The following is a 23980-nucleotide window of genomic DNA, read 5'->3' on the forward strand; positions in this document are numbered from 1 at the left end:
AATCTCTTGTGTATGGCAGCATGAACAGGTCTGGGGCTAGAAGGTCCCTGGAGGTTCAAGTCCAACTCTGGAGGTTGAGCAATCCTGAACATAGTGTCACTGCGTTTACTACACTGTTTTGAAAGTCCACTAGACTGCGTCTGACTTTTTCCCTGTCCCTGTGCTGTTAGATGCTGTCATCGCTGTTGAGCTCTTGAAATGTGGCCAGTCCTTTTTGAGATGTGCTGGGTGAGGGGAGCAATAAATTAGGAGTTTATCCACAATATATATAAGATAGATAAACAAGAAGGATCTGCTGTATAGCACAGGGAACTATACCCAGTATCTTGTAATGAACTATAATGGAAAATAATCTGAGAAAATACGTTATCTATAACTGGGTCACTTTGCTATACACCTGAAACTAACAAAACATATAAATCAATTGCACTTCAATTAAAATCCATGGGGAGTTCCCTGGCAGTCCAGTGGCTTAGGACTTGGCACTTTTACTGCTATGCCTGGGTTCAATTCCTGGTCAGGGAACTAGGATCCTGCAAGCAGTGTGGCAAAAAAAGGAAAAAAAAAAAAATCCAAATCAAGATGTGCTATAAGTGTAAAACACACAGTAATTTTTGAAGACATATTATCCAAAAAAGACTGTAAGATACATTGTTAATTATGTGTTGAAATGATATTTTTGCTATGTTGGGTCCAATAAGAATATATTATTCACATTAATTTTAACGGTTTAGGTTTTTTTGAAAATGCAGTGAGGAGAGAATATAAAACTGCAAGAGAGGGGGACTTCCGTGTCGGTCCAGTGGTTAAGACTACACACTTCCAATGCAGGGGGCACAGGTTGGATCCCTAGCTGAGGAACTAAGATGTCATGAGGTGGCCAAAAACAAATTGCAAGTGGCCCCAGCACCACTTCTGTGGTGCTATCCAACAGAATACCACCCCAGACTTCACAAACCTGTTTGTGAAGGGTGACATCAGTGCCTTATGCATCTTTTTATCCTCAGTGCCTAAAACAGTAGCTGGTGCATAGTAGGCACTGTGCAAGTGTTTATGAGTACATGAATGAAAACTATAAGTGAATGAGTCTGAGAGTAATAAACCTCCCTCAGGAGGATGTTCATTATGTTGTATCTATGTTGTATCTAATGTTGGATGTAAATGTGCAAAAAGGCTTAGGCTCTAAATGTTCTGCTTGCACTTCCCTGGTGCTCCAGTGGTTAAGAATCTGCCTGCCAGTGCAGGGGACATGGGTTCCATCCCTGGTCCAGGAAGATCCCACATGACTCAGGGCAACTCAGGCCATGTTACACAATTACTGAGCCCGAGCTTTAGAGCCCGGGAGAAGGCAATGGCACCCGACTCCAGTACTCTTGCCTGGAAAATCCCATGGACGGAGTAGCCTGGAAGGCTGCAGTCCATGGGGTTGTTAAGAGTTGGACATGGCTGAAGTGACTAAGCAGCAGCAGCAGCAGCAGCAGCAGCAGCAGCAGCAGCAGCAGAGGTTTAGAGCCCATGCTCTGCAACAGGAAAAGCCATCACAATGAGAATCCCATGCCCTGCAACTAGAGAGCAGCCTCTGCTCACTGCAACTAGGGAAAGCCCCCTGGCAGCAATGTAGACCCAGCACAGCCAAAAATAAATATATGAACATGTTAAAAAAATAAATATTAAGCTTCATTAGAGCTCCAAGGAACCCCTTAATGATCTCTGACTCAGACGCCAGCCATACAGTTGAATGAGGTGTGAAAGCTGGCAGTTGCCTGACCTTCGAGAAGTGGGAGCTGCCACCAAGGAGAAGGAGGTGATGTGTGATGGGAATAGTGGGACTTTGGAGACATACAGACTTAGGTTTGAATTATGTTCCACTGCTGGCTGTGTATAACTTTCATTTATTTTAACTTCTCAGGGGCTCAGTTTTCATGGTGAAATGGGGATAAAACTCTCTCTTAGGATTGTGTGTGGCAATTAAATGAAATGACATATATTAACTAGCAAACTGTTTGACACTTGGAGGGATTTCAGAAAATATGCGTTCCCCCCGACTCCCCAGCCTGGATACATTCATGGCGCTGCAGAGTTTAATCATTCAGTTAGTCATCAGTCTGTCAAGTATTGATTGAGTGCCTGCTCTGGCTTAGACACTATTCCAAGAACTGGAATACAGCACTGAAACAAAGCAGACAAAATCTCTGCCCTCCTGGAGCTAACTGGTTAGTGTGGGAGATAGATAGTAAACAGTAAGGAAAAGGCACGTTCATATTTGCTTGTAGCTCAGCAGTAAAAATGCTGGAGACCTGGGTTCGATTCCTGGGTCAGGAAGATCCCCTGGAGAAGGAAATGGCAACCCACTCCAGTATTCTTGCCTGGAGAATCCCATGGACAGAGTACCCTGGCAGGCTGGGGTCACAAGAGTCGGACACGATGATGGGTGTTATGAACAAAAAGAAAGAAGAGATGGACAGGAGGTGTCAGGCAGGGCAGGATAGGGATGGATGTTTATTATTACTATTATTTTTTTCATTAATTTTTTTGGCTGCGCTGTGTCAGCTTGTTGGACGTTTTATAATTTTAGCAGTATCTTGTTATTCAATAATTATTAAATTACCATTAATTAATATTATATTATTATATTTTGATTTACAATATTATTAATATTGTAAATTGGGCTTCCCTAGTGGCTCAGCTGGTAAAAAAATCCGCCTGCAATGCAGGAGATCCCAGTTTGATTCCTGGGTTTGGCTGTGCAGTGCATAGGCTTGTGGGACTTTTTATTCTTGAAATTATTATTAATTTTCACAATATTTTATTACTCAATAATTATTAAATTATCATTATTATATTTAATTAATAAACAGTTATTAATATTATATGCCCAGCTGTGTGGGTGTTCGTTGCTGCTCGTGGGCTTTCTCTAACTGCGGAGAGTGGGGGCTTCTCATTGTGGTGGCTTCTCTTACTGCAGAGCACAGACTCTAGAGGGTGGGCTCAGTAGTTGGGGTCCATGGGTTTAGTTGCCCCACAGCATATGGAATCTTTCCAGACCAGGGATTGAACTCGTGTCTCCTCTATTGGTAGGCAGATTCTTAACCACTGGACCACCAGGGAAGTATGGCTTGTGGTATTTTCATTCTCCAACCTTAGGGCCTCAGAGATCAAACTAAGGCCCTCAGCAATGAAAGCACAGAGTCCTAACCACTAGACTGCCAGGGAGTTCCTGCAGGTCGCAGTTTCAAATACAGTGTTTCAGATACAGCAAACTTGGCGCTTGGAGGCATTTCAGAAGATGTACATTCCTCCTGACTCCCCAGCCCGGATACATTCATGGCACTGGAAAGCCTTGCCAACGAAGGGACAGTCAGCTACACCGGAAGGAATGAAGGAGGGAGCCAGGTGGAGAGGGAGTAGCAAGTAAAGGCCCAGGGCCAGCTTGTGCCTGTCCTGTTGAGAGATCACAGGGAGATGGGTGTGTCTGGAGCAGCAAGAGTTAAGGCTGAGCAGTACTGGAGATGAGATCCACAGGAGATCTGAAGACAGACCCTGGCCTATAAACCACTGTAAAGAAGCTGTTTTATTGCAGGTGAAATGGGAGACTAGTGGGTAACATTGAGCAGGGAAGTAACATGATCTGATTAGGTTTTAACAACATAGCTGTCACTCTGCCTGCTGTGTCGAGAAACTGGAAAATGAGTTAGTTGACGACTGTGAAAGGGAGAAATGGGGGCAGCTTGGGTGGTAACAGTGAAAGCAGTAATAACCGAAGGCTCGTGGACCCATACGGGATCTGTGGGTAGGCTCAGGTGTCCTTGAACCCCTTGCAGTTTTATATAAATATTTGTGTGTAGTGCATTTTTGGAGGGAGAACTACTGGAGTCTCAAAGCAGTTCCATGATCCAAATCAAGAAGGACTTTGGGGGAATTCCCTGGAGGTCCAGTGATTAGGACTCCACCTTCACTGCTGAGGGCGTGGGTTCAATACCTGGTGGGGGAACTAAGATCCTACAAGCTATGCAGCATGTCAAAGAAAAGAAGAAGAAGAAGAAGAACCTTGGTAGCAAATATGCAGGATTGTTGTTGTTTGGTTGCTAAGTCAAGTCTGACTTTGCGACCCCATGGACTGTAGCTTGCCAGGCTCCTCTCTCCATGGGATTTCCCCCGGCAAGAATACTGGGGTGGGTTGCTGTGCCCTCCTCCAGGGAATCTTCTCGACCCAGGGATCAAGTGTACATCTGCATTGCGGGTGGATTCTTTACCTCTGAACCCCATGGGAAGCCCCAATATGCAGGATGCTTGCTGGTGATTCAAAATCCCATGCTTAAGTCCTTCCCTGAGACCTTGATCCTAAATCTTCCAGGCCAGTGATCCTGTTTAAGGGTCCCCTAGAGCTTCTGCCATCCCCTTTAGGACTGTAGTATCCCTGACCTCCGGTTTTCGCCCATTAGGATTGTTCAGAAGAAGAAAAAAAAAAGTCACAGGGAACTGTGTAGACTGTGTTCTTTTTTATGCCACCCACTGTGGAAGCTTGGAAGCCACGGGCAGTAATAGGGAAAAGGCTTCACACCTGCCTAGAGACAGCCTGGGGGGACTCGTGAAGCTAGTTTGCACTCTGTGGATTCCCTTTTTAATAAGCTCTGGTCTATGAATCACATAAATCTCAGCACTGAGAGCTGATTTTACGGTTTGGTTTGCTTAATAGTCACACAATTAAAATAAGTTGTAAAAAACGGTGGTGGTGTTTGCCAGGATAAATATTTAAAAGGGAACAGCTGTAGAAAGATGTAATAATTCATATCGGCCCATGGCTCTTCATTCTCAATAAAGACTGTGGAGGTTATTTTATTTTTTTTGGCCACACTGTGAGGCACACTGGATCTCAGTTCCCTGACCAGGGAGGAATCAAACCTGTGCCCCCTGCAGTGGAAGCATAGAGTCTTAACCACTGGGCCACCAGGGAAGTGTCTGGAGGTTGGTTCTTAACCAGAGGACTTTCCCCCTCATCCTCTTTCCTTTGAACATCTTTGTGGTGCAGCTGCCAGGTTGAAGCTAGACAGCTGAGAGGAGTCAGGTGTGCCTTTGGTGGAAGTTGATCCATTGCACAGAGTCAGGGCTTCTAGGCAGGACTGGGGTCACAGATATAGAACTAGGAAGACTCAAAGTTACTACCATCCTCCTTGAACTTTCGGTTGAGTGTTCTAGTATGAAGTCATGGGGGTTATGTTTTTTAAGAGGTGTAAGTTAACAATTTTCAAGGGGAAAATTGATTTTACCAAGAGAGACTATTTGGGAAGTAAGTTCTCCTCCACTGGACTGTGGGCTGGTCGATGAGCACTGATGACCGCTGGTTTTCCGGTGCTGATGTGCAGCAGAGGTTGAAGGCTGGGTTCCTTCCTCTCTTATTCCTTGTGTCATTAACTTTATACCAGGAGAGCCCCAGGCCCTCTTTTCTGGAAGGTTCCCCCTGAGCTCTCCTACCGAAGCCTTCTGACCAAGCAGCCCGCTATGCTTTCTCTCTCCTGCCTTCAGTCTTGCCTTGAGATTTTAAAAGAAAAACCTCTTGTTTACGTTTGCTTTATACACAGTACTCTCTGAGTACTACTTAACTCTGACACCAGACGTGTGGGTTTTGCAAATGTCAAGCAATCCTGTGACACCAGTTCAGTGTTCTGAAATTTATTGTTTTTGTTTGTTTTTTGTTTTTGGCTGAGTCCCAAAGCATGCAAGATCCTACTTCTCCGACCAGGGGTCAAACCCGAATCCATGCCCTCTGCAGTGGAAGCCCAGCATCCTAACCACTGGACTGTCAAGGAATTCCTGGTGTTCTGTAACTTAATTCAGTTTTGATGCTCTCGACCTGGAGCTAGAGTCACGCCTCACATTTAAGGGCTCAGTTACCTGAGACTGCCCCCTCCCACCACGTGGATGCCAATCACAAATCCAGATTGTTACCTGTGCTTCTGACTGTCTATAGATCAGAATTTCCCAAGACCACATCCTTGGGGTTTGATTAATTTGCTAGGGCAGCTGACAGAACTCAGGAAAGCAAATTAATTACTAGATTCCCAGTTTGTTATGAAAGGATGTAGCTTAGGAACAGCCAGACAAAAGAGATGCACAGGGCAAAGTATGTAGGAAGGGGTGGAGAGCTTTTATGCCGTCTCTGGGCGTACAATCCTCCCAACACCTCCCTCCCAGCACCCTGTGTTCCCCAGTCCAGAAGCTGTCTAATGCCATATTTGGGTTTTGATGGAGGCTTCATCATATAGGCATGATCGGTTAAATCAGGGGCCATTGGTGCTTGAACGTAGTCTCCCCTCCCCTCCCCTCCCTGGATTTGTAGTGAGAGTGAAAGTTCTAACCCTCTGATCAGGGTCGGCTTCCCACGTAAACAGCATCTATTCTTGCTGCTCAGTCACTAAGCCATGTCCGACTCTGCGACCCCATGGACTACAGTCAGGCTTCCCTGTCCTTCACTGTCTCCCAGGGCTTGCTCAAACTTTTTCCCAGTGCATTCTTTTCCAATCCATTCTTTTTTTTTTTTTTTCCAATCCATTCTTGAGGGCCTCATTAATATAAACTCAAGTGTGGTTGAAAGGGACTTATATATATATAAGGGACTTATATATATATATATGAAAAAAAAATATATATATAGCAAATGACACCATTGTCACTCTTCTCTCTCTAATCACTGGAAATTGCAAGGGTTTTAGGAACTCTGTGCCAGAAATGGTGATGAAGGCCAACATACATATTTCTTATTATAAATCACAATATTAATAATAAAGGCGAGACTGTCCTCAGGGAGTACTCAGACTCAGAGAGAGTAAAGCCCAGTACCCAGAGAGAGTAAAAGGAAGGCTGGGGGAGGAAACTGACTAGGTATTAATGGATACCACATAACTAATGTGGAGAAGGAAATAGCTACCCACTCCAGTATTCTTGCCTAGGGAATCCCATGGACAGAGGAACTTGGAGGGCTCCAGTCCATAGGGTCGCACAGAGTCGGACACGACCGCAGTGACTTAGAACACACGCATGTACGTAACTAGTGAGTGGGAGTATTCTGACCCTAGACTTTTGATCAAAGTCCTGCTGGATATCTTTCTCTTTTTTTTAAAAATTTAAGTATAATTGATTTATAATGTGCTACTGTCTACTGTACAACAGCGAATCAGTTATACATACATATATTTAATCTTTTTTTGGATTCTTTTCTTGTATAGGTCATTGCAGAGGACTGAGAAGTTTCCTGTGCTATAGTAGGTCATTATTGGTTATCTGTTTCATATATAGTAGGATGTATATGTCAATACCGATGTCCCAATTTATCTCTCCTCCTGCTTCCCCCCGATACCTGTAAGTTTATTTTTTAATCTGTGACTCTATTTCTGTTTTATAAATGAGTTCATTTGTACCATTTTTTCTAGATTCCACGTGTAACTGCTGGATTTCTTACACTGTTTACAATACAGCCAAGGTTGCAGTTTTCTTGATGGTAAGGGCCATGTTTTAAATTTATTCACTTTAAAAATCCCATTTACTATTTTATTTATTTTTGGCTGTGGTGGGCCTTTGTTGCTGCAACTGGACTTTCTCTAGCTGTGGCACGCGGGGGCTACTCTGTCCTTGTGGTGCTCGGGCTTCTCATCGTGGTGGCTTCTCTTGTTGCGGAGCTCGGGCTTGAGGCGTGGGCTTCAGAAGTTGCTTTGCTTGGGCTTAGGTGCTCCGTGGCATTTGGAGTCTTCTTGAACCAGGGATCAAATCCGTTTACCCAGCATTGGCAGGCAGATTCTTAACCACTGGACCACAAGGCAAGTCCAAGGGCCATGCCTTCGATTATTTACTCAACTAACATTATTTGCGTGTAGGTACTAAAAACATTTACATGCTTTTAGCTCAATTAATCTTCTCCATAATCCCAGAAGATAGAAACTGTTATTCTCTGTGTTTTGTAGTTGAGGAAAGTAAGGGTGAAGTAACTTAAGGTCACCCGATTTAAAAATAGTGGACCTCGGGCCTGGTGTATCTGTTGTTTCCCAGTTGGAATGTCTGGGAACTGAAGTCATCCTTCTTGCTCTGATCAGAGACCACTAGCAGTACAATTTATTGCTGGTGAAAGGGGAGGCGGGTAAGGCAGGGAGATGTGGAGAGAATGTGATAACAAACTTCAAAATATTTGACTTCCCAGGACTTCCCTGGTGGTCCAGTGGTTAAAAATCCACCTTCCACTGCAGGGGACTTGGGTTCAATCCCCGGTCAGGCAACCAAGATCCCACAAGCTGCGGGGCAACTAAGCCCGTGCTCTGCAGGAAAGAGCCTGCAAAGCAAGAAAAAAAGAAAAAAAAAAATTTGGCTTCCCAGCCCAACCAAGGTTTCTGAACAGCACCAAGTTTCCTTAACCTTGACTGTAAACTTTCCAAATCTTAACTTGCTATTTGCAGGTATCCCCTCCCATTTCCCACATTTTATTATTAAATAGAGAACACAGGACTGGGAATCAAGTTACACCTACACTTACTTTTGCAATTAACTTGCTGAGTTACCTTAGACAAACAATTAGACATTTAAAATGGAGGTGAAAATAGCTTTCTCCAGGGGATGTTGAGACTGGAAGAAACTGGGCTTCCCAGGCAGTGCTAGTGGTAAGCTGCCAATGCAGAAACAAGAGACTTGGGTTCAGTCCCTGGACTGGGACGATCCCCTCGAGGAAGGAATGGCCACCCACTCCTGTGTTCTTGCCTGGAGAATCCCATAGACAAAGGAGCCTGAAGGTCCATGGCGAGTCCACGGGGTCGCAAAGAGTTGGATACGACTGAAGTGACTTCGCACGGTCTGAAGGTTGCTAAGTAAATAAGCCTCTCACGATGCAAATACAAGGTAATATTTAATAATTTGTTGTTGTTGTTTAGTTGCTAAGTAGTGTCTGACTCTTTAGTGACCCCATGGACTGTAGCCTGCCAGGTTCCTCTGTCCATAGAATTTTCCAGGCAAGAATACTGGAGTGGGTTGCTGTTTCCTACTTCAGGGGATCTTCCTGAATCAGGGATCGAACTTGTTCTCTCCTGCAGTGGCAGGCATTGGCAGGCGGGGTTTTGTTTTTTTTTTTTTTTTTACCGCTGAGGCATCAGGGAAATAATGCAGGGCTGAATTCCTTTACTTCTGAGCATCAGTTTTCCATCTGTAAGATGAAGATACTGTATACCTTACAAGGTTGTTGGGATGGTTAGAGATGGTGTATGTTAAGCCCAATGCCAAACACATGGTAGGAATCTAGTGAATGGTAACTATTATTAATAATAACTTGAGAACCTGGTTTGATACTCTTGTATCACCACATTTGGCAGAACAACAAACAAGCAGTACTCACACACACAAAAAGCAACAACCACCACCATCAACTACCCAACCAGCATGGTCCACTGAACTCCCCTGAAGGTGACCGCTGGCTCCCCAGGGTGCTTGAAGCCCACCAAAGGCTGTGGCAAACTGGAGGTGCAGCCAGATGGAACTCTGTTCCTCGTCTGAGGCTGGGAGTGCTTTCAATGCAGGATGATGGCTTGGTGCAAAGACTCACTGGGAAATAGCTTTGACTGCCAAGTGACAGGGGTGAGCCACACGAGATGGTAGCAGGGAAGGGGCTGAGGGCAGCTGGGAGACGATGGTCTTAACTCTGCTACTGAGTCACTTTATTCCTCCTTCTCTCCGCTTGAGAGGCCCCCAGGCCATCAGGGCTGCCCACCCGCTCCCGCTGATCTATGGACATCCTTCCCTCTTAGCTTTTGTTTTAGTTGCTAAATGCAGAGATGGCACATTGTACTATCGGGGCTATGGTGTATACATTCCTCGCGGTGCTGCTCTCAGTATAGATGAGGGCTCTCATATGTCTGAGGAAGGAGACGCAGGACAGATTGGGCTTTTTTTTTTTTTTTTACCATGCCAGGTGACTTGCGGGATCTTAGTTCCCTGACCAGGGATTGAACCCTGGCCCTCGGTGATGAAGGTGCGGAGTCCTAACCAGGGGATTCCCTGTGAGGCAGATTTCTTTCTTGTTTTTTTCAAGTATTTATTTGGCTGTGCCGGGTCTTAGTTGTAGCACACGTGATCTTTAGTTACAGACACTCAGTTGCAGCATGTGGGATCTAGTTCCCTGACCGAGGATCAAACCCTGGTGCCCTGCACTGGGAGCGTGGAGTCTTAGCCACTAGACTATCAGGGAAGTCCCAGAGCAGATTTCTCATCCCTTTGTTTAAGTACTGAACTGACTTCTGTTTGGGTTCCGATGTCCGTGAGTCAGTTTGATCTTTTGACCACTTTTCCAAGCCACTTCCTGCCTTATGGGTATTATTCACTCCACAGATATTTACTGAGCCTTATTATGTGCCTGGCATTATTTCAGATTGTGAATAAGACAGATGAGCTCCCTGCCCTTGTGGAGTTTACATTCTGGTGAGGAGATATGAAATTTATGTATCAATAAACAAGCTAATTTAAGATAGTGGTAGCAACCCACTCCAGTATTCTTGCCTGGAAATTCCCAGGGAGAGAGGAGCCTGGCAGGCTACAGTCCACAGGGTCACAAAGAGTCAGACATGACTGGAGCGACTGAGCACGCAAGTTTACTGAATTCATAGGGAAAATGTGATAAAATGACAGGAAGTGGGGGGTGGGATGGCTGTTTACATCATTTGAGAAAGGCATATTAAGACTGAGAACTGAATGATGAGAGGACTGTCATACTATTTGAGATAGGTCCTGAGCAGAGGGCCAGGCGCAGGTCCTGAAATGGCATGTTTGAGGAAGAGAAGGTTAGCTGCTGAGACCTGGGACACAGAGAATAAAGGGGGAGCGTGAAGCACATGAAGTTAGAAAGTAGTTCACACAGTGGGGGTCCCCTGGATCATATTTAGCTCACATGCTGTTATTGAGATTTCACTAAAAACAAAAATGATCCTGACTTGCAATTTCTCTTGGAAAAAAAAACAAAACTAAACTAAACTTGGCCATGCCAGGCCTCCACTCTTAAATAACATTTGATTTCAACACAGAGCAGTTATATGCTCACTTATCCGCTCCCAACCTCCTTTAATGAGGCTCAAGGTCAGAAGTAGGTCAAATAGTAAATATTTGAATTAGGAACTTCAGAGCTACTAATTGGACTATAAAGAAAGCTGAGTACCAAATAACTGATGCTTTTGAACTGTGGAGTTGGAGAAGACTCTTGAGAGCCCCTTGGACAGCAAGGAGATCCAACCAGTCCATCCTAAAGGAAATCAGTCCTGAATATTCATTGGAAGGACTGATGCTGAAGCTGGAACTCCAATAACTGTGACCACCTGATGCCAAGAACTGACTCACTGGAAAAGATCCTGATGCTGGGAAAAGTTAAAGGTGGGAGGAGAAGGGGACGACAGAGGATGAGATGGTTGGTTGGCATCACTGACTCAATGGACACGAGTTTGAGCAAGCTCTGGGAGTTGGTGTTGGACAGGGAGGCCTGGTGTGCTGCAGTCCATGGGGTCAAAAACAGTTGGACACGACTGAGTGACTGAACTGAACTACAGAGCATCTTGTAGGCTGGGAAGGGCCTAGATTCTTTTTTCCCCTCAAAGTGTGATGGAAGCATATAATGAAGGGTTTTAAGTGACAGAGTGACTTGATCTATTTCACTCTACTTTGTAGATAACAGATTGTGGCTGGGAGGGGGACAGCCAACAATTAATGCAAAGGCTGTTGGTGGTGGTTAGGATCAGTGGAGACAGAAAGAAGTAGACAGATTCTGGGCATATTTTAGAGGTAGAGTTGCCAGGACTTAACTAATGCCTTAGATTTGGAAAAGAAAAGGTAATGAAGGATGCATCCCAGGAGAAAAGTCAAGCTGGGGATATAAATTGGGAGTCATCAGTATATGGGTGATACTATTTTTTTTTTCAATTTGAAGTGTAGTTGATTTATAATGTTGTGCTAGTTTCTGCTGTACAGCAAAGTGCATCAGTTATACATGGACATATACCCACTCTTTTTAAGATTCTGTTCCCATAAGGTCATTAGAGTGTTGACTAGAGTCCCCTGTGCTACACAGTAGCTCCTTACTATTTTATATTTAGTAGCCTGTATGTGTCACTCCAGTCTCCCAATTTATCCCTCTTTCTCTCTTTCCCCCCTGGTAACCGTAAGTTTGTTTTCTATATCTGGCACTCTGTTTCGGTTTCACAAATAAGTTCATTTGTATCTTTTTTTCAAAGATTCCACCTATAAGCAATATCATGTATTTATCTTTCTCTGACTTACTTTACTTTGTATGGCCGTCTCTAGGTCCATACATGTTGCTGCGATATGGATATTTAAACACACGAGGGACTTCCCTGGTGGTACAGTGGATAAGAATCCACCTGCCATTGTAGGGGACACAGGTTCGATCCCTGGTCCAGGAAGATTCTACATGCTACGGAGCAACTAAGCCCATGTGCACCACAACTGCTGAAGCCATTGGGCCCTAGAGCCTATGTTCCCAGCAAGAGAAGCCACCCCGGTGACAAGCCCGCCCACCACAACAATGAGTAGTCCCAGCACAGCAGGGAAGACCCGGTGCAACCAAAAATAAATAAATACTTTAAAAAACCAAACCAAAACAAACCTGTGGGAATGAATGAGGTCACTGAGGGAGGAAATGTAGATAGGAAATAAAATGCAGAATTAGAGGAATTTTGTTTTCCTGTTCAAATTTAAAGTATCTAAATTCCTGGTATCATGCGGGCTACTAGAATCTCAACATTGAAAAAGCAAGCTAAGGTCATCTATCTGGCCACCATTCCTACCCACATATGTATTTACTCAAACCCCTCTACAAAATGTTCCACCAAGTTGGTGCATCATTGTCAAGAAGCATACTATTTCCACTAAGACCTTCCATTCATTAGAAAGTGGCTTTTCCTCCTGTCAAACTTTTACGTAGATGAATATATATATATATATATATCTCCAAAAGGGACAGTGTTGAGAGTGAAAGAACATACTAATCATAATTATACCAAGACACCTGGGACTTTCCTGGACAAATCTGGTAACAATACCTTAGCCATCTCTGTCTCTAGACTGTCAACTGGATGACTTTGGAGCAAGTGAGTGATAGTCGCTCAGTTGTGTCCGACTCTTTGCGTCCCCATGGACTATAGCCTGCCAGGTTTCTCTGTCCATGGAATTCTCCAGGCAAGAATACTGGAGTGGTTTGCCATTTTCTTCTCCAGGGGATCTTCCCGACCCAGGGATCAGAGGTCTCCTGTACTGCAGGCAAATTCTTTACCATCTGAGCCACCAGGGAAGCCTACTTTTAAGAGACATTTCTAAGTATAAAGACAGGTCAACTTAAAAAGTATCAGCAGGTACATGCTTGACTTTATCTTATAATCTATAGATAATACATTAGAATATGTAATGAACCTGTACACCTTTTCTATAGAAAGTCCCCATGTGTACACAGTTATATCCATGTATGTCCATGGGATTCTCCAGGCAAGAATACTGGAGTGGGTTGCCATTTCCTTCTCCAGGGCATCTTCCCAACCCAGAGATTGAACCTGCACTTTCTGCATTGGCAGGCAGCTTCTTTACTACTGAGCCACCTGGAAAGCCCAAAAGAGGGAATTAGAGGCATTAAACTATTAGCCTAAGATCAAGTTAGCATAACTTAAATTAGCATAACTCAAGTTAGCCAATTAGTAGTAGCATGGGGCAGGGTTAGACCAGATGCTACTAGTTGAAATACTTTCATTGCTTTATTTATAAATTTCAGTTTATAAACCCCTCTCACATGCATGCGTCATTAGACTTTCACTACACTCGGCCAGGTATCATGATCATTTTCTAGCACAGGAAACTAAGTTTCAGAGAGGCCACTTACCCAAGATCACTAGATGTTAAAAAGTAGAGGGTGGGGCTAACTCTGTTCAGTATCCTGTGGTAGATCATAATGGAACAGAATATGCGAATAAATATATATAACTGAATCACTTTGCTGTACAGTAGAAATTAACACAACATTGTAGATCCACTATACTTCAATAAAAGAAAAAGTAGAGTGGGGACTTGAATTTGTCTTTTGTTTTCTCTTGACAGGTCCTGTGTTCTTTCCATTACTCCATACTAATCTACTGAGTGCTACATTAAAAGTTTTAGGCCTAAATTATACTTTTCCACACAGTTTTCATTCCATAGCATCTAATTTTGTTCCCTGGTGTGTAAAAAGTAGTCATTACCTATCATTAAATGAGATATATGTGAAAGTATTTTATAAATCGTAAGGCACTGGACCAATAAACATTTGAAGCCTAGTTTGGAGACTGGCATTTTTTTCTTTCCCTCCAAGTTAGGGGGAATACATTCAGTTGATAAGTGAATAGGGTGAGAGGTGTACAGAGTAGTACTTACAATCATTCTAACACAGGCATACCTCATTTTATTGCACTTTGTAGTACTGCTTTTGTTTTTACAAATTGAAGGTTTGTGGCAACTTTGCATTGAACTAGTCTATTGGTATCATTTTTCCAACAGCATTTGCTCATTTTGTGTCCCTGTGTCACATTTTGATAATTCCCACAATATTTCAAACTTTTCCCATATTGTATTTGTTCAGTTCAATCATTTCCGACTCTTTGCGACACCATGAACTGCAGCACACCAGGCCTCCCTGTCCATCACCAACTCTAGAGTTCACCCAAACCCATGTCCATTGAGTTGGTGATGCCATCCAACCATCTGATCCTCTGTCATCCCCTTCTCCTCCCGCCTTCAATACCTCCCAGCATCAGGGTCTTTTCAAACGAGTCAGCTCTTTGCATCAGGTGGCCAAAGTATTGGAGTTTCAGCTTCAACATCAGTCCTTCCAAGGAACACCCGGGACTGATCTCCTTTAGGATGGACTGGTTGGATCTCCTTGCAGTCCAAGGGACTCTCAGGAGTCTTCTCCAACACCACAGTTCAAAAGCATTAATTCTTTGGTGCTCAGCTTTCCTTTATAGTCCAACTCTCACATCCATACATGACCATTGTTATGGTCATCTATAATCAGTGATCTTTGAGGTTACTACTGTGGTCACTGAAGGGTCAGATGATGGTTAGCATATTCTACAAGAATTTTTAAATTAAGATATGTATCAATACTTTTTTTCAAGACATAATGTTATTACACACTTGATAGACTACAGTAACTTTATGTATTGGGAAGTCAAAAAATTTGTGTGACTTGCTTTATTGTTTATCATGGTTGTCTGGAATGGAACTTGCAACGTCTTTGAGGTGTGTCTGTAAATGCTGGATGCATTAGTGTGTGTGCCCATGTGTGCATGCTCAGTTGTGTCCATCTCTTTTGTGACCCCATGGACTGTAGCCTGCCAGGCTCCTCTCTCTCTAGGATTTTCCAGGCAGGAATACTGGAGTGCGTTGCCATATCCTCCTCCAGGGAATCTTCCTGACCTAGGGACTGAAATGTCTCTTGTATCTCTTGCATTGACAGGTGGATTCTTTACCACTTCGCCAACTGGGAAGCCCTGGCTGCATTAGGGGAAAAGTGAAAGTGAAAGTGAAGTCACTGTCGTGTCCAACTCTTTGCGACCCCATGGACTGTAGCCCACCAGGCTCCTCCATCCATGGGATTCTTGAGGCAAGAGTACTGGAGTGGGTTGCCATTTCCTTCTCCAGGGGATCTTCCTGACCCAGGGATCGAACCCAGGTCTCCCGCATTGTAGGTAGACACTTTACCATCTGAGCCACCAGGGAAGTCTTTAGGGGGAAGTTTCTAAAAAGACAACATGACAAGACATCTTTGGGAACAATTCTTAGGATTTGGGAACATGGTTGGTATTTGCAGTCTAATGCAAAAGCTGTTTCACGTAGCTCTAAGAGGTATAAAGAAGCTCTCCAGGGCATGGAGGATCAAGAAGGATTCAACAACTCCTGTTGCTGTCTACATCAATCTCAGATTTAACAAGAATTCACTGGCTTTTGATCAAGGACCCATTACTCATGCTCTGAGTTTTGAGAGCTTTTGGGTCCTCCTAAAAACCCGGTGGGGGGTTTACATGCTTGGCACTCCTTAAGCTCTTCTTCAACTGTTACAGTAAAGGACTCAATGACCTCAAGGCTACTCAACTGTTGACTTAGTGAAAGTGCCAGCTCCTTAGAGAACGGCATTCAAGGCCCTCCTTGGTTTGTAACCTACCTTTGCAATTGCCCCTCCCTTTGCAATTCCTGTTGTCAGGAATGAACACTGTTCCAGTTAAATTAAGCTGCTCACTACCTCCTGAGGATGTTCTATTTTCCATTTGGATACCTTTATTTTTCTGGCTGTTTGGTACAACATGTGGGATCTTAGTTCCCTGACCAGGGATCCAGCCCATGCCCCATGTGAAAACTAATTTCACATTCTTTTTACTTTTTCCTGTAGGTACTAGAAAATTTAATATATGTATGTGGCTTGCATTTTATATATGTGTATGCTCAGACGCTGCTGTATATGACTTTGAGACCCCAGGACTACAGCCCGCCAGGCTCCTCAGTCTGTGGAATTCTCCAGGCAAGAATACTGGAGTGAGTTACCATTTCCTTCTCCAGATTTACCTGACCCAGGGATCGATCCCACATATCCTGCACTGCATGCAGATTCTTTACTGCTGAGCCACTGATTTTTAATTAAGAATACGTTTTTTTAAAAGATTTCTTTTGACGTGGACCATTTTTAAAGTCTTTATTGAATTTGTTACAAGATTGCTTGTTTTATGTTTTGGTTTATTGTCTGCAAGGCATGTGGGGTCTTAGCTCCCTGAGCAGGGATCAAACATGCAGCCCTGTATTGGAAGGCCAAGTCTTAACCCCTGGACCACCAGGGAAGTCCCTTGAATTAGTTTTAATATACAGCGCCCCTCTAGATCATTAGCCCACTCTCTTGGGCCCGTGTAGAAGTGAGCCCACCCTTCAAGCCCCACCTTGTACTGTCTCACATCCTGAAATAATGATAAATGATAAAAAAATTCTAAGTTTGGGTTCATATATTTGATGCAGACATACCCTTTACATTATCAAACTGAAGTTACTGTCGGATCAGCTGGACACATCAGGAAAGCAAAGCCTTTTTGCCAAAGGCATAGGACAATTAAAATGCTCTGGAAGCATTAAGATAACTTCTTACAGGCACCCATACTAGAGAAACTCCAAACCCCTGAATTCCATCTGTATTTCTATTGTTCTTCACTTCTAGTCACTAAGATGTTAGCTCTTCCTATGAAATTCTTCATTTCTGTTACCTTTTTTTCAGTACATACCTAATTAGTCTTAGTTGCTTTGCTTTTAAAGTCTAGTTTCCAAGTAGTTTCCCAGCTTCCTGCCCCCTACCCATGTTCATTCCATTCTATATACTGCAACTAAAATAATCTTCTGTATTTTCTGCAGATGTAACTCTTGGCTTGAAAACTTTCTTTTTGCGCAGTGTCTGTAGGAAGAATTCTTTTGTTCAACATTCAAGGCTTTTTCATACCTTAACCCTGGACCTAAAACCTGGGCTTCAGGGAAATCAGACTGAGCTTATGTGAATCACTTAGAACTCTGCCTGGCTTATATTTAAAGAAAGTCTTAACTATTACCTCCTTCTTACAACTGATAGAACCTGTTAACTCTGAACCCTAATTTACCACAATATTTAACAATAAAATCTAAGATTAGGTGGAATATACGTAAAACAGTATTTCTGTTATGTGACAGTAAACTTGTGGGATTTGTCATTTAAAGAAAAAATAAAGCCTGGGAAAATGTAAATGTGTTCTGGATTTAGCACAGTGGTGCCCAAATTTTAGCCTTATTAGAATAACGGGAAGCTTGCTTTTTTTTTTGGCCAAGCCTCACAGCTTTCCGGGATCTTAGTTTCCTGATTAGGGTACCAGAGATTGAACTGGCGCCCGTTGCAGTGAAGTGCAGACCCCTGACCACCGGACCATTTGGGAATTCTCACAGAAGCTGGGAAGCTTTCAAAACTAATACAGGTGTCTGAGCCCCACTCTAGCTTTACTGAATCTCTTCAATGGTAGGGGCACATGAATTTTAAAAAAAGCTTCACACGATTCACGTACACTTTTTAAAAAACTTTGCATGAAAATTTCATGTGCACCTACAACCAAGAATTACTGGTTTAATACAGAAACTCTGGATTAAGGTAGTTGATCATGCTTGGCATGTATCTTTCACTATGTTCTCTTAGAACATGGTTTTATAAAACAGAGAACTAATTAGCTCTGAATAACTTGTTATTCATGAGCACTGTTCTTAAAAACAACAAAATAACCTTGAATTTGATTTATGGAGTTGGAAAAGAACAAGTCATATATACCGCAAACGCCACACTTGGTTTTCATTTAAAAGCTTGTCTGTTAGTCTGATTTCTATTAATTTATAAATTTCAAACCAGAATTCTTAAGTAAATATATATTTAGTATGTACAACATTTACAGTTTTTACAACCCAAACTTTAGCTATATAAGTGTGTGAAAAAACTGGCATTTAAGTATGTAATACTTCAAAAACACCTCTACCTCAAAAATATTTTACACCAATTTTCCAAAGTGGTCTCTTCGCAGGCTCATTGTATCTCAACAATCCAGTTAGGTTACCAAATCTCTAGGCATGGAGTAAAGGGTACTGTACTGAGACAGCACTTTCTACACAACAGTACAAAATCGTGGGTCTCTGAAACCCTATAACAAAGCTCCCTTCACTCTCCAATCTTGAGACAATAAATCCTGTAGTTCCCCCTCGTCATCGCTGTCAACATTCTCCTCTTCCTTTTTCTGCAGTTCTTTTATGGTCAGAACCTCTTTAAGCTTATTTTTTATTTCATCCTGGCGATTCCGCAGCTTTTCCACTCGACGGTAACACTCAATCTGCTCATCGATCTCCCCAATCTGTCGGTCCAACCGTCCCTCCTCATCCTCTTCGGCAACTATGGCTTCGGAAATAGTGTTGACCTGTCTCATAGCTTTTTGAAATTCGTCCCATTCTTTGTCCATCTGGTCCTTTGGGGCATCAACCTTTCGTACCCTCGCATCTATCTCAGGGTCGTCAAAAAACCCTTCCGGTAATGCTTCCGCAGTGTTTTCTCTCCTTTCCACTACTTTTTCATGTATTTCTGCTTTCTCAATGGACCCGGAATGAGGGATTAAAGGGGCCTTGGGAGGATTTGTATCCGAGAAATTGCTTGGCAGCCTACTACCAGTTGCTTCCCGCGAGGAGGAAAGTGAGTGTTCCTTGCTCTGTGACTTGGACGGCTGCTTACAGGCATCCCCCTTCTTCCCTTCTCCTCTTCCGCCTCCCTCCTCCTCCTCCTCGTCCTCCTCGTCATCATAATCAGGGAGTAAACCGAGTCCCGAAGCCTTACCGACGGTCGCCCTAGTGGACTCCTTCCCGGCTTTGTCAAAGTTGGTGGGCAAAGCGGACGTGGAGGGCTGTACCTGAGGAACCAGGGAGGCCTTCGCTCTTTTGGCATCTTGGCTCTCAGAGTCCGGCGCCTTCCTCTTGGTGGACTGAGGCACTGCGCTGGCGGACGGGCCCTGGGCTGCTTCTTTCGCGCCTTTCAGCTCGGCCACTTTCTCTCGGTGCTGCTTTCCCAGGACGTGAGTCTGCCACAGGAGCTCGCTCTTAACCGGAGTGTTACACAGGGCACAACTCAGCTGCCCCAAGCGGTTGTACTTCGCGAATGGAGATTCTATCCGTTTCCGGTTGGTGCTCAGACGCTGTTTCTCCTTCATCAACCGCCGCAGTTCGTCCTGATTCACCACTCGCTTCCCCGCGGCAGGCCGAGCTGAGGCAGACGACGCCATCTTTGCGATCCGACCGGAGGCGATCCTGGCTTCCGTCCCGGCGACGCCTGATGACGTAACTTCCTGTCCGGACGCGGATTGGCTGAGGCTCCGGGACGTGAGCGGTGGCGCCCAGATTTCCTTCAGTAACGTATATCCCTTCAGTAACAGGCGATTTTTGCCTGTAGGGTCGCTTCTCCGATATTCTGTTCATGGCTGCGATAAAGGCCATAAACTCCAAGGCTGAGGTGGCACGGGCCCAGGCAGCCTTGGCCGTCAATATATGCGCCGCCCGAGGGCTGCAGGATGTGTTGCGGACCAACTTGGGTCCCAAGGGCACCATGAAAATGTGAGACGGCCGTTGGAGCGGCGGTTAGGGCATCGGGGTTTGTTGGGCATCGGGGCGCCCTGTGAGGCAGAGGTTCCGCAGAGTTTGGAGCGATGTGGACGCATTTGTGGGCCTGCTTTCCCTCGTTTTCATTCCTGCCCTGAGTTCATCTCCTGCCTGGTTGAGGAGGAGAAATGCTCCCCGAAGAAAGGGCTCACGAGTGAAGCGGCGACCACCCCCCGCCCCCACCCCCAACTTCTTGTTTAGGTTCATATGCAGTTAAAAGTTCATTATGTGTCTGGAATGAAACATAAGCTCTCTAGCTCTCTTGTCTTTAAAGAGTTTGGGTTTTGTTTGGCAGTGTGCTGTAGTGGAGAGGGCTCGGGCTCTGGAGCTTGGCAGGCTTGGGTTCAAATCCAAGTTCTCCTTCAGATTTTAGGTCCTTAGGCAAGTTGAACGCTCTGTGCATACGGTTCGTCATATCTGTTCATCCTTTAGCATGTATTTATTTAGGACCATTATTTGCTTTAGAAGAGAGTGGGGATGGGAAAAAGACTTCCCTGGCTGTCTACTGGTTAAGACTCCCGGCTTCCACTGCAGGGGGAGCGGTTAGATCCCTGGTGGGGGAACTAAAAGATCGGTCATGCCGTGAGGGGAAGAGACTAGTGAGGGCAGTGATGAGTTGTAAGAGGAGAGATACAGTCTCAGAAGAATGAGCAGAGTAATTAATATTAACAGTAAAAGAGGGCACTGATTATGTCTAGTTGGGATGCTGGGAATATAGAGATGACCAAGCTACAGTTTCTGTTCTTAAGGAGTTCTGGTAGAGATGAATGTGCTAATGGTTATATATATATATGTATAGCATATATTGTACTGAGGAAAGGGATTATAACTGATGACAGAAGGGAGAAAGGAAAGCTTCTCAAATAATAGAATTTTTCCTCAATCTTGAAAGAGGATTAGAGTTCACCAGTTAGAGAAGGGAGTAAAGGCCGTCTAGGTAGAATAACTTCAGGACCAAGAAAGCCCAATGGTATAAATCCAACAGAAACAAAACCAAACATGATTTATTAAGGGAACCACAGGATTTTCCCACAAGATCTCACTTGGTAGAAGAAGTAGAAAAGGATAGACATTCCCCAAATTGGGAAAGGTAAACTATGTCATTGTAAAATAGCTTGGATTTTACCTTGAAGGTGATGGATAACATGAAAATCGTGGAAGGAATTTTTTTTTTTTTTCAGGTAACTTACTGAATCACATTGTCTTTGAGAAAGATAAATGCAGTGTGGAGGGTAGATTCCAATTCAGAAATATCAGGATGCTAAGTAGTCCAGATTAGAGATGATGATGACAGCGGAAATGGCAGGAGAGGGTAGATTCAAGAGACCTTTAGATTGTAGGGTTGACCGAACTTGATCTTATAAACATGAAAGATGAAGGAAAAAATAGTTCAGTGAATGAATGTAACATTTCACAAAAATAAGAAACCTGCAGAAAATTCACAAATATGTGGTTTGTAGACTTCCAAGTACTCTCCCAAGTACCAAACCACTGTTCATAACTCATCAACTGCTTCTATCCTTAGACTTGTAAATCCTCCTTTGGAAATGAAATCACCATTGCAGTCCATCTGGGGAGAAGTGATATTGTGGGTTGCAAATGGTGGTAATTACTGTGGTATCCCCCATGATATAACGGAAGTTTTCCACACCCAGTTACTTACATTAAAGATAGTGGAGTGGCAAGTACTGGAAGTGTCTTGTTTGGCTCTTGCCATATGAGGTTAATAACCACTGTTTTCTGAACAGGCTTGTTTCTGGTGCAGGAGATGTCAAACTCACCAAAGATGGCAATGTGCTGCTCCATGAGATGGTGAGCTGATGTTGCTGACTTAATAAACCTTGATAAGTCATAACTGAGGACATAGTACAATTTGTATGTCTTTAAACCAAGGCCATCAGCTAAATACTGCTGTCATGAGATATGTTTGTTGGATTAAACCTTAGGGGGAAAAAAGTCTTTTGACTGTTTTCAAATCTTACACATAATAGCTTAGGGATACTTCCAAATTAGTTACATTTTTTAAAGGCACTGCAGTATGTTCTTTGTAATCATAGGGAAAAAAATTCCTTGCAATTTTAGTAAATATATTCATCTTCAAGATTGAAGGATTTAATCTTATTTTGGAAATGTCATTGCATTCTGAAGCAGAGATGCTTTTATAAAATGTTCAAACCTCATTAGTTCTCGGTTTTTAACTTGGTTTTGACATTTATTATGTATGATAATACAGAACTTGTGAACTAATAGAATGAAGCTTATTTAACTTCTTAATTTTACTTTTGACCCTTATGTTAGCTTGCTTGTGGTGGACTCTTTCTTTCTCTCATTCTTTCTCTTTTGTAATCTGCTTACTTTTTTCAGCAAATTCAACACCCAACAGCTTCCTTGATAGCAAAAGTAGCAACAGCCCAGGATGACATTACAGGAGATGGTACTACTTCAAATGTTCTAATCATTGGAGAGTTACTAAAACAAGCTGATCTTTATATTTCTGAGGTATTAGAATTTCATAGAATGCACATTCATGTGGTATTTTATTTTTGAATAGAAAGTTATTTATTTTTTGTTAGTAAAATGGTTTAATTTTAGACTGCAATAATTAATTTTTATCAAGATACTTTTGGACAGTTATGAATAGAAATAACAATGAGCCTTTTTGCCAAAATAATGCCTTTTTATTGAAATGATATACCTAACCTTAACCCTAAAAAATAAAGTATTTGAGATACATAAAAGTTAAAAAATTAGCCATGTACCCATGACTAATGGCCTAAGAAAGAAAATATCACTGATAAGGCTGAAACCAAATTATGAACCTTTTAAAAAAATAACTGGAGGAAAATTATTGAAGCTTATCCACATTGTGAATTTGCCTACCTTTCTAATTTTAGTTCCCTTTGTAAATAGTCTACTGTAGCCAGATGCCTTCGTTCACTGGCCTGTGAAATAATTACATACATTTCTACCTCCGTGCCTTTGTTCAATTTGTCTTTTTTTTTTTTTTTTTTTGCATTATTTACCTGTCTTTTCTAGTTAAGTAGTTGAATTTCTGCTCTTTATAGGACCATTTTAGCAAAGCGTAATCTGGTCAAAGTGCTCAAAGGATCACTTCTTTGTGTTTCATTTAGTATTGGGAATTGTCTATTAATTCAGTGCATACAACTTAGGGTGCTTTTGGCTGTAAGCAGTAAAAACTTGACTAAAAGTCACTTAAACAGTAAAAAATTTTCTCCCATAGCAAAAAATAGAGCAATAAAGCAAGCTTCTAGGGTTCATTGATTAAAAATTTACCAAGTCATCAATTGCCCAGGTCCCTTCTGTCTCAGCTCTTGCACTTATGGTGCTGTTTCTTCATCGGCTTATTTCCATCCTGAGTGAAAGACTGTCAGAAGAGATCAGGCGCCCTGCTTCCCTTACTAATCCTCAGCAGGAGAGGACAAGAGAAAACAATTCAGTCAGTCATGAACTCAAAGTCCTTCCTTTATACGATTGGGCCAATATTGGTCTTATGTCCATCCTAAACCAATGACAGTTTTTGGGAAATTCACTTAATCTAAAGGTAATCAGGAAGAACTCTCTGCAGGAAATAGGCCTGGGCTGAATCTTTAGGATAAGAAGGAGTGAGCCTGATGAAAGAGTGACAGGTGAGGAGAATGACATCCGGGCAGAAGGGACAGCATGAGCAGAGGCACAGAAAAGAGAGACAGCTGGTGTGTGTGTCCACAGCTGCAAGCAGTTTAGCGTTGGT

General features: G+C 43.1%; 2 protein-coding genes across 2 annotated transcripts in view; one reads left to right on the plus strand and one right to left on the minus strand.

The window, feature by feature from the left end:
- Positions 1-18538: 18538 nt before the first annotated feature.
- ZNF830 (zinc finger protein 830) lies at positions 18539-19856 on the minus strand. The gene has a single exon (XM_052658346.1). It carries the CDS (start codon positions 19854-19856, stop codon positions 18735-18737), a length of 1122 nt encoding a protein of 373 aa, XP_052514306.1. The 3' UTR covers positions 18539-18734.
- Positions 19857-20047: 191 nt separating this feature from the next.
- Positions 20048-23980, plus strand: part of CCT6B (chaperonin containing TCP1 subunit 6B) — a 35029-nt gene continuing 31096 nt past the window's right edge. Inside the window, exons 1-3 of the mRNA XM_052658344.1 lie at positions 20048-20184; positions 21978-22041; positions 22594-22728. Coding sequence (XP_052514304.1) covers positions 20048-20184; positions 21978-22041; positions 22594-22728 — 336 coding nt within the window. The remainder of the gene's footprint in view (positions 20185-21977; positions 22042-22593; positions 22729-23980) is intronic.

The sequence above is a fragment of the Budorcas taxicolor genome, chromosome 19 (genome assembly GCF_023091745.1).
Source record: "Budorcas taxicolor isolate Tak-1 chromosome 19, Takin1.1, whole genome shotgun sequence".
Classification (NCBI taxonomy): Eukaryota; Metazoa; Chordata; class Mammalia; order Artiodactyla; family Bovidae; genus Budorcas; species Budorcas taxicolor.